This window comes from Syngnathus typhle, linkage group LG7 (assembly GCF_033458585.1).
Source record: "Syngnathus typhle isolate RoL2023-S1 ecotype Sweden linkage group LG7, RoL_Styp_1.0, whole genome shotgun sequence".
Classification (NCBI taxonomy): Eukaryota; Metazoa; Chordata; class Actinopteri; order Syngnathiformes; family Syngnathidae; genus Syngnathus; species Syngnathus typhle.
The window spans coordinates 1,704,152-1,721,274 of record NC_083744.1 but is presented as its reverse complement, the minus strand read 5'-3'; the positions used below and the strand labels follow the sequence as shown (position 1 = coordinate 1,721,274).

The 17,123-nt window shown below is 40.9% G+C and overlaps 1 protein-coding gene across 7 annotated transcripts in view; it reads right to left on the bottom strand.

The window, feature by feature from the left end:
- The window catches only part of cdk10 (cyclin dependent kinase 10), a 137,559-nt gene that overhangs the window by 62,397 nt on the left and 58,039 nt on the right, over positions 1–17,123 (bottom strand). For all 7 annotated transcript variants that reach the window (XR_009714873.1, XM_061282211.1, XM_061282216.1 and 4 more), the window contains one exon: positions 14,640–14,721. Coding sequence is in view for 6 of the 7 variants with exons in the window: in XM_061282211.1 (XP_061138195.1) it covers positions 14,640–14,721 (82 nt within the window). In the remaining variant the exon portion in view is untranslated. The remainder of the gene's footprint in view (positions 1–14,639; positions 14,722–17,123) is intronic.

Here is a 17,123-nt window from a genome sequence, read left to right as displayed (position 1 = left end):
CACTTGAAACTCTAACCAAAGAAATATCAGACTCTATTCAAAGGACCATTCCTGAGAAAGTAATCATATGTTGTTAGAAAAATGTATATATATGTTATCATGCGTTCTCTAATCAATGCTTTACTGCAATATTACTGCAATATATGCTTGCTGTTTGGCCTTGCTGTTTTTATGATGTACCACAGAAGAGAGAGGTTACTGCTGGGTCAGATAGGTCGCAGCTGACAACTCAGCAAAATGAAGACATCTACCAAGACAGTTCCTTTTTAACAAAGACCCTTTTGATCTGATCAACAACATGCCTCATCGCTATCTCGCACCCCCCAATGTATCTACAAGTGATCACTCATGTTTCCTGATTTCATCACAGACACAAAGAATGGTTGCTGATCACTCATACTCCTCATCACACTGTTCCATATCAGTATGTAACACCTTGTGATTTTTCTGCTTACGAGACAAAGCCCACGTGCTCTCCCCCTCCCCTTTAGGGGCCTTGTCTCATTTTGTGGGTAGGGCAAATCCGATTGTTGTAAGCAATCTGTACTGCACTCCTCGCGAGAAAAGAATTAATATTCCGTCTCACTTGTGGTTTGTTTGCTGTTGCTCTTCTCAATAGTTATTCAGTCAGCAAATTAAACCTGACATGTAATACAACTACTCAAAATCCATGGATCACTAAGGGCATATTAAAGTCTATTAAGCATAAAAATAAATTATATAAAAGATACATAAATGAACCTAACCATAAAAATAAAAATGCATCTACTAATTATAGATAGATAAGCTGTCGGTGTGGGGGGTGCAGCGCCTCCGATTGGAAGAACGTAAGGAGAGTGGTGAGGCCAGCAGAGAGGATCATCGGGGCTCCTCTTCCATCCATTCAGGACTTGTCATCCCAGCGCTGCGTGCCCCGAGCCCGTAATATTATCAGTGACCCATCACACCCCCACCAAGGTCTGTTCTCCCTGCTACCCTCTGGGAAGAGGTTTCGCAGCATCCGCTGCAGGTCCACCAGGTTCTGCAGTTTTTTCCCTACTGTCGTCAGACTGTGCAACAGTCAATTTAGCATTCCTCTGCGCACTTTGTGAATACTGTTTTTGTTTCCTGCACTGTTTACATACTTTATCACTGCTGCACTCATACTTATCTTATTTCATATTTATATAGAAATGTCACTATTTATTCAGCCGAAATATCATTTCATTGTTGAGAGCCGTATGCAACGAAATTTCGTTTTGTGGGCACCAAGTGTTTACAAAATGACAATAAATTCTGTCTAAGTCTAAGAAATAAACTTACACATATTATCAGAAAGCGGAAGAGTAAGCATTTTGCCGACTTGATAAACGAATCACAGGGTGATTCCAAGAAATCTTGGAGAGTACTGAACGGGGTCTTGAACAGAAGCCAAAAAACTCCTGTATTCCCTGACTATGATCATAATATAAGCAACATTATCAGAAATAATAGTCTTGCCGACGAATTCAATAAATACTTTGTCTCTATTGGTAGAAACATATCCAGTAAAATCAGTCAGCCTCAGGATGCCTCTTTTAAAGACTATCAGGTAATTACCTGGGCTCTTTCTTCCTGAATCCAACTAACTGCGATGAAGTGTATAAAATAATAATGAATATGAAGAATTCAAACTCAGCTGGAACAGATGGTATCTCAAGTAAAATTCTGAAAAGCATCTCCAATATAATAACTGCACCTCTTACATATTGCATTAATCTGTCTCTACTCTCTGGAGTAGTGCCACAAATAGCAAAAATAGCACGTATCACACCGGTCTTTAAATCAGGAGACAAAAACGATCTTAGCAACTACAGACCAATATCAATCCTGCCTACTCTTTCCAAAACTTAACAGCTATCTAAACAAACTAAACATCATTGCCCCATCCCAGTATGGTTTCAGAAAGGAAAACAATACATATATGACAGTACTTGACTGATAAAATCTACGGGGCAATCGATAAAGGTGAATATGGTATTGGGATTTTTCTGGACTTGTCTAAAACTTTTGACACCATCACGATTGACATTCTTATAAATAAATTACAACACTATGGTATTAGAGGCCTGGCGTTAGACTGGTTCCGCAGCTATCTGTTTGTCCGAGGGTCCATCTTAGGGCCGCTCCTTTTCATCATACATAAATGACATTGTTAATACTACATAAAGTATTATTTGTTGACGATCCAAACTTGTTTCTTTCCCACAAAAATCCAAATACACTTGAACAAATTATAAATACTGAGTTAGCGAAAATAAACACATGGTTTAAATGCAACAAACTCTCCCTAAATGTCAATAAAACATACATCGTATTCCGCTCCCATAAAAAAAAGGACATTGACCAAATCTGCATAAAAATGAACGGACAAAACATTGAAAGAGTCAGCTCTACTAAATTCCTGGGGATCCACATTGACGAGTTCTTAAACTTTAAAAAACATATTGATGATCTCACAATCAAACTGTCTAAATATGGGGCTTTATTCTTCAAATTGAGACATTATCTCCCACTCACTGCACTTCTTATTCTGTACAAATCGTTATTTGAACCTCATTTAAAATACGGCATTATATGGTGTAACACATTTCCAACCCATCTAAAAAAGCTGGAGATACTCCAGAAAAAGGTCATACGTGCCATAACATGGTCTGAGTTTAACGCCCCCACTAAAACAATTTTCCACCAACACAATCTTCTGAGAATTGCTGAATATAACTATTTCCAGAATGCTTGCGTCATGTATCAGACTGTCCATAAACGAAATCACAAACTCTGTCAACTCATCCCAATCTGTACTCCCAGCCACACCCACACCACCACGAATAGAAATCTAATCATTGGGAAAAAACGGAAACTAAAATTTACAAGCTTTAGTATTGTGTGCAGAGGGCCACAGATTTAGAATGAGCTTGATGAAACACTAAAAATGTTGCAATCCATATCCATCTTCAAAGCAAATCTAAAAATTCAACTCCTATCAATGTATATTTAATGTGCTGATTATAAATCGCACGAACACCTGTGTCCTGTTGTTAATGTATTACCGTTTTTTTTCGTGTATAATGCGCCCCCATGTATAATACGCGCCCTAAAAATGGCATGTTGATGCTGAAAAAAAGCCTGTACCCATGTATAATACGCACCCAATTTTTAAAAAAAATGTTTTTTTTTTATTTTTATTTTTTATTTTTTTTAAGTCCCAATGATCGTCACACACGCAGGGAGGCAATAGATCCCATTTTTATAGTCTTTGGTATTGTCTTAACTAGGCTGGATGTAATTTTTTTTTGTTGGCGTTGATTTCTCCGACTGCCCGTAAAGGCACCACCGCGATCAGTGCAGACATTTGAAAAAGGCGTCCGGACGTGAAAAAGGCGGCTCTGTATGGGAGAGACGTTGAAGAGGAATAAAAACACCCTTGGAAACCAAAACTTGCCCCTCGTCGTGACTCGGAGCCGCAACAAATTTCGGATTTGTGTAGGGTACATTGTGACAGCAAACGAGCAGGTGATCGAGCAAGCGTCTGATACGAGAGCATTGCGGTCGTATGGAGCGTGTTTGAAGTGAACAGCAGAGACGAAAGGAACAAGGCAAAGTGTTGTGAAATAAAATATTACCTGTAATACGCATTTTGTTATTTGCTGATTGAAACTGCTAATTAAACTGTGAATTGAAACTAATAGGAAGAAAACAACTCTCGCTCTTTATATAGCAGACGTGTCTTGCGCATCCGTTCTGCGCATCGGATCCATAGTGCACATGCGCAGTCATACTGCCTCCGTATGACGTCCGGTCCGCGATGGAGATTAAAAAACAAACAATATTTGACAATAACACACCATCAAGGATTTCACCATCGCATCAAACGATGTGTCGTCAATTATGAATTTTACTGACCAAGTGTGTTGGGCAGGATGGCTGAATGTGATGCGCGATTGACAACAAACAAGAAGAAAGGTGATTTCAAGTTTGATTTCGAGGGAGATTTTCTTCAGATTTGTCATATCTCGTCCCCAGTTTTGCTATGTGTTTAGGTTGCCATAGTTTCTGTTCACGTCGCCCCTCCTGTGTCAACTCAATCAATGTAACGTGTTTTGTATTTAAGTCCTGTCTGCCCCTCGCTCACCGTCGGATGAGGTCATGATGTCTGTTTGGTTTCTGTTCCTGTCTTTGGTAATGTCACCCTGTCTTTTTGTTCCACGTCTTTGTCGGTCAGTCCTGTTGTTAGTTTTGTTTTACCATGATTTTCTTAAAAAAAATAAAAAATAAAAAATTTACCCATGTATAATGCGCACCCCAGATTTTAGGACAGGGGTGGGCAAACTACGGCCCGCGGGCCACATCCGGCCCACGGGACCGTTTAATCCGGCCCGCCAACCCTGAACAAATTGTATTATTAAACTTTTTTTTTTTTGGTCATTTTGCCTGCAATGACTGCGTTTTCCCAGTAGATGGCGAAGCGCTCGCCTGCGCATTTACTACCAGAAGCCGTGTCAGAAAGCTCGGTGCACACTCACAAGTGCGTGTACATACTCAGTAGTACGGACTTGGCGCACTCTCGCTCTATTCGTATCAGTCCCGAATTTAGAGCGTGGGCTTTGACGACAGCATTCTTATAATTCGCGCGCTGAGCTTTCAGATGCAGTTTTGCGCTAAAGCCACCCACAAACCTTCCCCTGGAATCCTTCCATTAAAATGAGTGGCCCGAAAAAAAGAAGTGAGTGCCGAATGTTAAAAAAGAGTGGCCAATTTGGCTCGACGTACGCGACGTGACGTTCAGCCACATCAACATCAACCCGTCACAGATCAAGGTAAACGGACCAACACCTCGGATCTCGCCTAAGAATTGCCACAACAAATTTTACTCCAGATTATGACGCACTAGCAAAAAAGGGAGACCAACAACACTGTTCCCACTGAAAATGAACGGGAGGCTCTCAAGTTTATTGTAAAAAAATGCATTTTGAATATGATTTGTACACATAGCAGGGATTGAAACTAGCGACCATTCTCATTTTCAAACAATGCAGGATGCTCAAGGACATTGATGCACCACCTATTTGCGACTAATCTTAACCTGTAAAGTTCTTAAGGCTTACTTTAAGGAGGTGTTTCCCGTTTCCTCACCTCTGTTACCAGGTGTTTGCGAGTTAAAACTCTGCTCTGATTTTCAGATACCCCTCACCGTGTTGCTGTTTTGATTACTTTATTTGGATGTGGCTGAACGTCACGTCGCGTACGTCGAGCCAAATTGACCACTCTTTTTTAAACACTCGGCACTCACTTCTTTTTTTCGGGCCACTCATTTTAATGGAAGGATTCCAGGGGAAGGTTTGTGGGTGGCTTTAGCGCAAAACTGCATCTGAAAGCTCAGCGCGCGAATTATAAGAATGCTGTCGTCAAAGCCCACGCTCTAAATTCGGGACTGATACGAATAGAGCGAGAGTGCGCCAAGTCCGTACTACTGAGTACGTACACGCACTTGTGAGTGTGCACCGAGCTTTCTGACACGGCTTCCGGTAGTAAATGCGCAGGCGAGCGCTTCGCCATCTACTGGGAAAACGCAGTCATTGCAGGCAAAATGACAAAAAAGTTTAATAATACAATTTGTTCAGGGTTGGCGGGCCGGATTAAACGGTCCCGTGGGCCGGATGTGGCCCGCGGGCCGTAGTTTGCCCACCCCTGCTCTAGACCCTGCAGACATTGAAGGCGCTAAGCCATGCAGTGATTTATAGGTTAATAGAAGAACCTTGAAGTCACATCTTAAATGGACCGGGAGCCAATGTAAGTTGGCTATTGGGGTAATGTGATCAAATTTTCTTGTCCGTGAGAGCAGCCTTGCAGCAGAATTTTGTACTAACTGTAGACTTTTGATGCGGGACTTAGGAAGACCAGAGAATAATACATTACAGTAGTCCAGGCGCGACGTGACGAACGCATGTATAATAGTTTCCGCATCATCGGTCGAGAGGATCGGACGAATCTTTGCAATGTTACGAAGGTGAAAAAACGCAATTCTGGTTATATTCTTAATGTGCTTTTGAAAGGAGAGCGTTTGGTCAAATATTACCCCGAGATTAGTTACAGTATCGCTCTGAGTGATAGTACGGTTATCTGTAGTCCATCCATCCATTTTCTGAACCGCTTAGTCCCCACGGGGGTCGCGGGAGTGCTGGAGCCTATCCCAGCCGTCATCGGGCAGTAGGCGGGGGACACCCTGAACCGATTGCCAGCGAATCGCAGGGCACAGAGAGACAAACAACCATTTGCACTCGCACTCACACCTAGGGACAATTTGGAGTCTTCAATCGGCCTACCAAGCATGTTTTTGGGATGTGGGAGAAAACCGGAGTGGCCGGAGAAAACCCACGCGGGCCCGGGGAGAACATGCAAACCCCACACAGGGAGGGCCGGAGGTGGAATCGAACCCGCACCCTCCTAACTGTGAGGCGGACGTGCTACCCAGTGTGCCACCGAGCCGCCTATAGTTTTAGTGGTTTCCTTAAGTAAGTTTTGATAACGAGTTGGACCAATTATCAACATCTCAGTTTTATCTGGGTTAAGACGAAGGAAGTTGAGAGACATCCATTGCTTGATCTCCGCAAGGCACGCCTCAAGATTACAACAATCCCGCGGATCTGTCATCGATAACGGCATATATAATTGGGTGTCATCCGCGCAGCATTGAAAACTAATATTATATTTACGTATTATGTCCTCAAGCGGAATCATATAAATATTAAATAGGATTGGTCCGAGTGCCGATCCCTGTGGGACACCACACGTAACATTATAGAGCTCAGAGGACGTATTGCTATGGACCACTCGATGCGTCCTGTCTGATAGATAGGAATGGAACCAGCCTAGTGCTGACCCTGAAACACCAACACAACTTTTAACGCCCTAATAAAATATCGAAGTCTACAGTGTCGAAGGCAGCACTAAGATCGAGTAGTAACAATACAGATGAAGTGTTTGAATCCATAGCTATGAGGAGATCGTTAGTCACTTTAGCAAGTGCTGTCTCAGTGGAATGATTAGCTCTAAAACCAGACTGAAAAGAGTCATTATTGGCTCCCATGTAATCAATAAACTGCTGCGCTACTACTTTTTCAAGAAGTTTTGCTATGAATGGGAGGTTTGAAACTGGCCTATAATTACTGAGACAGTCCGGGTCAAGATTTGGTGGCTTAAGTAACGGTTTAATGATAGCGGTTTTAAAGGCTGTTGGTACTGTACCAGACTGAAAAGAGTCATTATTGGCTCCCATGTAATCAATAAGCTGCTGCGCTACTACTTTTTCAAGAAGTTTTGCTATGAATGGGAGGTTTGAAACTGGCCTATAATTACTGAGACAGTCCGGGTCAAGATTTGGTGGCTTAAGTAACGGTTTAATGATAGCGGTTTTAAAGGCTGTTGGTACTGTACCAGAGGAGACAGACAGATTGATTACCGTGATTTTCCAACTAGAAGTTTTTCATAGTTTGGGTGGGGGGGCGACTTATACTCAGGAGCGACTTATATGTTTTTTTTCACAAATTTTTACTTGATCATTAACACATCACTTACTTACAAGTATAGTTGACCACTTCACATGTTATTTTTAGTATAGTTGATCACTTCACATGCTTTGATATCTTTATCTTGAACATATTCAAAACATGAAAAATAGGGAGAAAAAAAAATCAAATAAAGTAATTAACACTTTAAAGCGCCATATCCTCTGGACATGTCCTCTGTCACCAGGATGACATAAAGGACGAGAAATCTGATCGATGGATTTAATGATTTGGAGTGACACAAATGGTTTGATGATATTGTTGTTTATGTGATAGTTATTTAAAATATACCGTTTTTTTCCGTGTATAGTGCGCCCCCATGTATAATACGCACCCAATTTTTATGAATTTCTTTTAATGAAATTTTTCTTTTTTTTTTTTCCCAATGATCGTCACACACGCAGGGAGGCAATGGGTCCCATTTTTATAGTCTTTGGTATGGTCTTAACTAGGCTGGATGTAATTTTTTTTGTTGCCGTTGATTTCTCCGACTGCCCATAAACGCACCACCGCGCTCCGTGCGCGCACGGGAAAGAGGCGTGCGGACGTGAAAAACGCGGCTCTGTATGGGAGAGACGTTGAAGAGGAATAAAAACACCCTTGGAAACCAAAACTTGCCCCTCATCGTGACTCGGAGCCGCAACAAACGTTTCGGATTTGTGTAGGGTACATTGTGACAGACAGCAAACGAGCAGGTGATCGAGCAAGCCTTGTCTGATACGAGAGCATTGCGCTCGTATGGAGCGTGTTTGAAGTGAACAGCAGAGACGAAAGGAACAAGGCAAAGTGTTGTGAAATAAAATATGACCGACCTGTAATACGCATTTTGTTATTTGCTGATTGTATTAAACTATCACATTCATTGTCAGTCAAGAAGAGAAGAGGACTATATTGCTGAAGCCTTCGCTGTATCAAATTGATTTTTTTTTATTCCTGCAGAGTCTTATGTTTGACTCATTGACGTCAAATTGGCGCGCAGCTGCCCTATTGCCTAATTCTTCTGTCACTTCAATGACTTTCTTTCGAAATGCTACAGTATATCTTGCTCTCTTATCCATTATGATGAAACTGCTAATTAAACCGAACTCTCGCTAATTAGTAAATAGCTGACGTGTCTTGCGCATCCGTTCTGCGCAGCTGACCCATAGTGCGCATGCGCAGTCATACTGCTTCCGCGCATGCACAGTCATACTGCTTCTGCATGACGTCCGGTCCGCGATGGAGATTAAAAAACAAACAATACTTGACAATAACACACCATCAAGGATTGCACCATCGCATCAAACAATGTGTCGTCAATTATGGATTTTTTTGACTAAGTGTGTTGGGACAGGATGGCTGAATGCGATGCGCGATTGACAACAAACAAGAAGAAAGGTGATTACAAGTTTTATTTTGGGGGAGATTTGTCATGTCTTGTCCCCAGTTTTGCTATGTGTCTAGGTTGCCATAGTTTCTGTTCGCGTCGCCCCTCTCTTCCTGTGTCACCTCAATCGATGTAACGTGTTTTGTATTTAAGCCCTGTCTGCCCCTCGCTCACCGTCGGATCATTGCATGTGTTACTGTCATGATGTCTGTTTGCTTTCTGTTCCTGTCTTTGGTAATGTCACCCTGTCTTTTTGTTCCACGACTTTGTCGGTCAGTCCTGTTGTTGGTTTTGTTTTCTAAAAAAAAAAAAAAAAATTTAAGAAAAAAAAATTTAAGAAAAAAAAAATTACACATTTTTTTTGTACCCATGTATAATGCGCACCCCATATTTTAGGACAATAAATTCGTTAAATTTTGCGCACTATACACGGAAAAAAACGGTAGTTTATATATCGTTGTATGGGCCTGTGGAATAATTTGAACTGCGGCGCGGCACACGGCATTGGTGACAAAGGATGATCGATAAAAGACGAGAAATTTGATCGATTGATTTAATGATTTGGAGTGACACAAATGGTTTGATAATGTTGTTTATGTGATAGTTATTTAAAATATAGTTTATATATCGTTGTATGGGTCTGTGGAATAATTTGAACTGCATGGCACACGACATTGTTGACAAAGGACGATCGATGGATTTAATGAATTGGAGTGACACAGATGGTTTTATAAACGTGTTATTTATGTAATAGTTTTTTTTAAATAACTGAATGTTACGTCAGGCCCATTCTCAGCTCCTCGTTTGTGTTTGTCACGTTAGCATACCGTATCATTTAGCCTGTTGTTGCTTGTTCATGTCTGTTCTTGGTGTTGGGTTTTGTCGAATAAATTGCCCCCCAAAATGTGACTTGTACTCGCATTTATATATATTTTTTCACTTTTTTGGGAATTTTATGGCTGGTGCGACTTATACTCCGGAGCGACTTATAGTCCGAAAATCACGGTATATTTAAGACGGACGGTGCTAAAATTTGAAATAATTCTTTAAGTAGTTTGGCTGGAAGAGGGTCGAGTCAACATGTTTGTTTAGCCGCACTAACCAATTGTGTAAGCCTTTCAAGGGACACGCTTTTAAAATTTGAGAGAGTTATTACATGATCATCAGCGCTGGTAAACGGCGGTCTCGACTGAGCGATTGGAATGGTGTTCTTGATCTCGTCCCTAATGGATTCAATCTTTTGAGCAAAACATTTCATGAACTCGTCAGCTGAGTGGAAGGAACTATCGGGGGTCGGCTGGCGTAGTGTCAGCTTTGCCACTGTATCAAATAGGTGTTTAGGATTGTTTTTATTGAGATTAATAACTTGCGAAAAAGTTTTTGCTAAGATAAGCGCATCTTTATATTTCAGGAAGCTGTCCTGCCTTGCCTGATGGAAAACCTCAAGTTTGGTTAAACGCCATCTGGGCTCATGCTATCTACATACCGTTTTTTTCCGTGTCAAATGCGCCCCCATGTATAATGCACACCCTAAAAATGGCACGTTGATGCTGGAAAAAAGCCTGTACCCATGTATAATACGCACCCAATTTAAAAAAAAATATATATATTTTTTTTTTAATTTGTTTTTTTTTTTAGTCCTAATGTTCGTCACACACGCAGGGAGGCAATGGGTCCCATTTTTATAGTCTTTGGTATGGTCTTAAATAGGCTGGATGTATTTTTTTTGTTGGCGTTGATTTCTCCGAGCGCCCGTAAAGGCACCACCGCGATCCGTGCGCACATGTGAAAAAGGCTTGCGGACGTGAAAAAGGCGGCTCTGTATGGGAGAGACGTTGAAGAAGAATAAAAACACCCTTGGAAACCAAAACTTGCCCCTCGTCGTGACTCGGAGCCGCAACAAATTTCGGATTTGTGTAGGGTACATTGTGACAGACAGCAAACGAGCAGGTGATCGAGCAAGCCTTGTCTGATACCAGAGCATTGTGTTCGTATGGAGCGTGTTTGAAGTGAACAGCAGAGACGAAAGGAACAAGGCAAAGTGTTGTGAAGTAAAATATTACCTGTAATACGCATTTTGTTATTTGCTGATTGCTACTGCTAATTAAACTGTGAATTGAAACTAATAGGAAGAAAACAACTCTCGCTCTTTACATAGCTGACGTGTCTTGGGCATCCGTTCTGCGCATGGGATCCATAGTGCGCATGCGCAGTTATACTGCCTCCGTATGACGTCCGGTCGGCGATGAAGATTTAAAAACAAACAATATTTGACAATAACACACCATCAAGGATTGCACCATCGCATCAAACGATGTGTCGTCAATTATGAATTTTACTGAGTAAGCGTGTTGGGCAGGATGGCTGAATGCGATGCGCGATTGACAACAAACAAGAAGAAAGGTGATTTCAAGTTTTATTTCGAGGGAGATTTGTCATGTCTCGTCCCCAGTTTTGCTATGTGTCTAGGTTGCCATAGTTTCTGTTCGCGTCGCTCCTCTCTTCCTGTGTCACCTCAATCGATGTAACGTGTTTTGTATTTAAGTCCCGTCTGCCCCTCGCTCACCGTCGGATCATTGCATGTGTTACTGTCATGATGTCTGTTTGGTTTCTGTTCCTGTCTTTGGTAATGTCACCCTGTCTTTTTGTTCCACGACTTTGTCGGTCAGTCTTGTTGTTGGTTTTGTTGTACCATGACTTTCTTAAAAAAAAAAACTTAAAAATAAATAAATAAATAAATAAATAAATTTGTACCCATGTATAATGCGCACCCCAGATTTTAGGACAATAAATTAGTTAAATTTTGCGCATTATACACGGAAAAAAACGGTAATTGCTTAAGCGTACGTGTTTCATCTGTGAACCACGGAGGCAATCTACGGCGAGTTTTCAGATGGAGCGGCGCCACAGAGTCTATGGCATTTAACAATGTCGCATTGAATTCATTTTTAAGATTATCAATAGAGCCGATGTATGCGGGAAATATGGCGGTTGCCGGCGACAGTAACTCGGATGCAGTCATGGAATTAAAATTATGGCTCCTATAATTCTGATTGCTCTCTTGTCTTTGACAAGGAACTAAAATTTCAAATTTTATTAAGTAATGATCAGACAAAACAGTAGTGTATGGCAGTACTGCTATATTTGAGGTTGCAAGTCCTCGGGATAATACCAGATCTAAGGTATTTCCATTCTTATGCGTTGCTGCCTGTACGGCTTGCGTAAAACCAAACGTATCAGTTAAAGTTTGAAACGCCGAAGTAAGTGGCTCTGACGGTAAATTCATGTGGACTCATCAGACCACAAAACACTTTTCCATTGTGCATCAGTCCATTTTACATGAGCTCAGGCCCAGAGAACCCGGCGGGGTTTCTGGATGTTGTTCATAAAGGGCTTTTGCTTTGCATGGTAGACTTTTAACCCGCACTTACTGATGTAGTGACGAACTGTATCTACTAACAGTGGTTTTCTGAAGTTTTCCTGAGCCCATTTGGTGATATCCTTTACACACTCATGTCGGTTTTGAAGGCAGTGCCGTCTGAGGGTCACGGTCATCCAGTTTTGGTTTCCGGCCGTGGCGCTTACGTGCAGTGATTTCACCAGATTCTTTTTTTTTTTTTTTTTTTTTATTGTTTAGCACATATTATTATATCAATAACTGTGCAAGGAGGGAGACGAAGCCTAGGGCTTGTAAAGAGCTCCACTCCTTCTAACCCCCAATTCCAACCCTTAATGCTGAGTGCCAAGCAGGGAGGCAATGGGTCCCAGCTTTCTCTGTATTTTTTGCCACCTTTCCCAACTTCTACGGGACGTGTTTCAGTCCTGAAATTCTAAGTTAATTATTATTTGGCAAAAAAACAATTACCGTTTTTTTCCATGTATAATGCGCAAAATTTAACTAATTTATTGTCCTAAAATCTGGGGTGCGCATTATACATGGGTACAATTTTTTTTTTGAAGAAAATCATGGTACAACAATTTTTGAAGAAAATCTTGTCACGGATGGAGTGTGGAAAGGAGCGGGGCGACGAAGTGCAGCTTGGACCAGGGTTTATTGGAGGAACTCAAAACACAGACTTGGTAAACTAATTGTGATAAATAACTGGAACATCACTCAAATATTGGTGATCCCGTTGAGTCTCACATATTTCTTGGCTATCGAGTTTGCTACTGCATGCGCAGTGATACTGACCGGCAGAATAACATCCGGTTGTTCCCAAAGATGATATTTTTTCTGAAATAATTTTACGTTTACGGACTTAAGTAACCCCGCCGGGTCATACCAAAGACTATAAAAATGGGACCCATTGCCTCCCTGCTTGGCACTCAGCATTAAGGGTTGGAATTGGTGGGGTTAGATCACCAAATGATTCCCGAGCGCGGCGCCGCTGCTGCGCACCTCTCCCCCAGGGGATGGATCAAAATCACACGGGGATGGGTCAAATGCAGAGGACAAATTTCACCACGCCCAGATGCGCGTGTGACGATCATTGGGACTTCGTATCAGACGCTTGCTCGATCACCTGCTCGTTTGCTGTCACAATGTACCCTACACAAATCCAAAACATTTCTTCACTATCGAGTTTGCTAGCGCATGCGCAGTGATACTGACCGGCAGAATAACATCCGGTTGTTCCCAAAGATGATCTTTTTTCTGAAATAATTTTACGTTTACCGACTTAAGTAAGAATCAAAATTTGGGTGCGTATTATACATGGGTACAGGCTTTTTTCCAGCATCGACATGCCATTTTTAGGGTGCGTATTATACATGGGGGCGCATTATACATGGAAAAAAACGGTAAGTTGACCAGTTTGAACATAAAATATCTTGTTTTGTAGTGTATTCAATTGAATATGGGTTGAGAAGGATTTTCAAATCGTTGTATTTTTTTTTTTATTTACATTTTACACAATTTCCCAACTTCAACCGAATCCAGTTTGTAAGCTTTAAGACTTTTTAAATGGACAGCACATATAGAAATTTATCTACACCACATGGTGCCCAAAGCGCTATACAATGCCTCACATTTACCCGTTCACACAACTCACATACACCAATAGGAGGTTGCTGCCATACAAGGAGCTGCCAGGTCCACACTAGGAGCAAATTGGGGTTCAGTGTCTTGCTCAAGGACACTTTGACATGGTCACCAGGGTTGAAGATCAATCCTACAACCTTCGAGTTTACAGGCAAACACTACCACTGAGCCACACCGCCCACTTCTTAATACCTTAAATTTAGATTTTATTGGGGGGGGGGGAGGATTAAAGACACAGCACAAACTTGATTCATGTATTGTAAATGGTGTCATAGTAGTAGTGGTTGGATGGAAAAAAAAAAAGACAATTGCTTACGTACCTCAATTTTCACATGATGAAAAAAATATACATTTCAAGCCCAGTAGTACATCAATTTGTTGCAGGGCTCAGTAAAGCTGTCTAAGATGAACCATGAGATGAGCCTGAGCCAAGCCATTAAAACCACTGTGAATTGCATCTTTTTTTTCCAATTCATCTTCCATACCGCTTACTCTCACAAGGGTTGCGGGCATGCTGGAGCCTATCCCGGCAGTCTTTGCGCAGTAGGCGGGGTACACCGAGAACTGGTCACCAGCCAATCGCAGGGCACGTCTAAACAAACAGCCGTTCTTGCTCACAACTTAAGTCTGAAATGAGGTTCTCCCTTACCTGGGCTTCAGAGAACGGAGTCTGAATGTTCTCCAGAAGACTGGCCAAGTCTTGCTCACAGTAGCTCATCACCAGAAACAGACTAAACATAAAAGCCCCAAAAAACAAGACAGAAAAATTTTACTTGATATCATTTAACTAATGTGTTTTGATGTCATTTTTTTATCATTAAGAACAACAAATGTGTGCCTCTACCCAGTGCACAGATTTGAATGCATTCCAGCCACACTCATAGCTAAGGTTCATTTAATTTATTGCCTGTTATAATCAACATGTCAGTAATGGTGTTTCATTCATTTGTCTACACTGTTTTTGCCATTATTCACATGTCCTGAATGTTGTTAGTCACCCAAATGTTGAACAGAGGGTGTGTTTTTACCGAAGTCAAATTCCTTGTTTGGCACGCTCAAACATGGCGAATAAAAACTCTTGAATCTTGAATCTTAACGTCAATACCTGTTTGATTTACGTGCACATTAGAATGCTGTGTAATGCTTATCAATGTATTTTATGACAATAAAATATTGTGGACAGAGGTCTCTAGAGGTCTCGTGCAGTGGTGGGCAAACCTTTTGACTTGGGTTCCAAATTTTGACCGGTGGGGCTGAACCAGAAGCAGATGGATGTAGTGTTTGTGTAAAGTAATATAAACAACATCTAAAGGTCATTGCATAAAAGGTTTTGGCCTTTAGTAGGTAGTAAAGCATGGATATTCAAAAAAGCTTTTTGAAAAAAAATGCATTTATGAACAGTATTAAAAAAGAAATTCACCAAAAAACTATTATCAGTGATTCTCATTAAATATGACACTATTATGAACAACCGTTTCCATCACTTCAGCGCCTGAAGGTCAGATTTATGAAAGATGTTTATCTTATGAGGTAAAATCACATCAAAAGGCAAATATTTTGACCAAATACATCATCTTGAAAAATCAGTGAACGAATACCGTAATTTTCGGACTATAAGTCGCGGTTTTTTTTTCATAGTTTGGGTGAGGGGGCGATTTATACTCAGGAGCGACTTATATATATATATTTTTTTTTTCTCACCCGCAAGGCGACGATTGTGAGTGATGTGAGTCACCCCGCTCACTCTTTGTTCGAGCTTCCGCCCTCTGGGAAGGGGTACAGAAGCCTGCGCTCCCGCACCACCAGACTCTCAAACAGCTTCAATCTCCAGGCTGTTAGGATCCTGAACTCGCTCCCCCGTTCTGCGTAGCGTCCTGTACTTTTACTGTCTGTATGCACACTGGCTCTTATTTGTTGTGTTATCTGTTTATTTATTATTTATTATTACTCTTATTATTTATTGTTTGTGCCTTCTTGTTTTTTATATTGCGTCGTTTACTTGTATGTCTATCGTGTAATATGTCTTGTCACCGTGGGATAGAGAATCGATCTCTTTGTATGTCTCGGCATGTGAAGACAACAAAGCAGACTTTGACTTTGATACATGTTTTTTTTCCACAAATTTTTACTTGATCATTAACACATCACTTACTTACTAGTTGACCACTTCACATGTTATTTTTAGTATAGTTGATCACTTCACATGCTTTGATATCTTTATCTTGAACATATTCAAAACATGAAAAATAGAGAGAAAAAATGAAATAAAGTAATTAACACTTTAAAGCGCCATATCCTCTGGACGTGTCCTCTGTCACCAGGATGACATAAAAGACGAGAAATTTGATCGATGGATTTAATAATTTGGAGTGACACAAATGGTTTGATAATATTGTTGTTTATGTGGTAGTTATTTAAAATATAGTTTATATATCGTTGTATGGGCCTGTGGAATAATTTGAACTGCGGCGCGGCACACGGTATTGTTGATAAAGGACGATCGATAGAAGACGAGAAATTTGATCGATGGATTTAATGATTTGGAGTGACACAAATGGTTTGATAATATTGTTGTTTATGTGATAGTTATTTAAAATATAGTTTATATATCGTTGTATGGGCCTGTGGAATAATTTGAACTGCGGCGTGGCACACGGCATTGTTGACAAAGGACGATCGATGGATTTAATGAATTGGAGTGACACAGATGGTTTTATAAACGTGTTATTTATGTAATAGTTTTTTTTAAATAACTGAATGTTACGTCAGGCCCGTTCTCAGCTCCTCGTTTGTGTTTGTCACGTTAGCATACCGTATCGTTTAACCCAGGGGTGGGCAAACTTTTTGACTCGCGGGCCGAACTGGGTTCTAAATTTGGACCGGAGGCCAAACCAGGAGCAGATGGACGTAGTATTTGTGTGAAGTAATATAAGCGACCTTGGCCTTTAGTAGGTAGTAAAGCATGGATATTCCAAACAAGTTTTTTGAAAACAAATGCATTTATTAACAGCATTGAAAAAAAAAAAAATTCACAAAAAAACTGCTATCAGTGATTCTCATAAAATACGACACTGTTATTATGAATAACAGTCTCCATCACTTCAGTGCCTGCAGGTCAGATTAATGCAGTGCT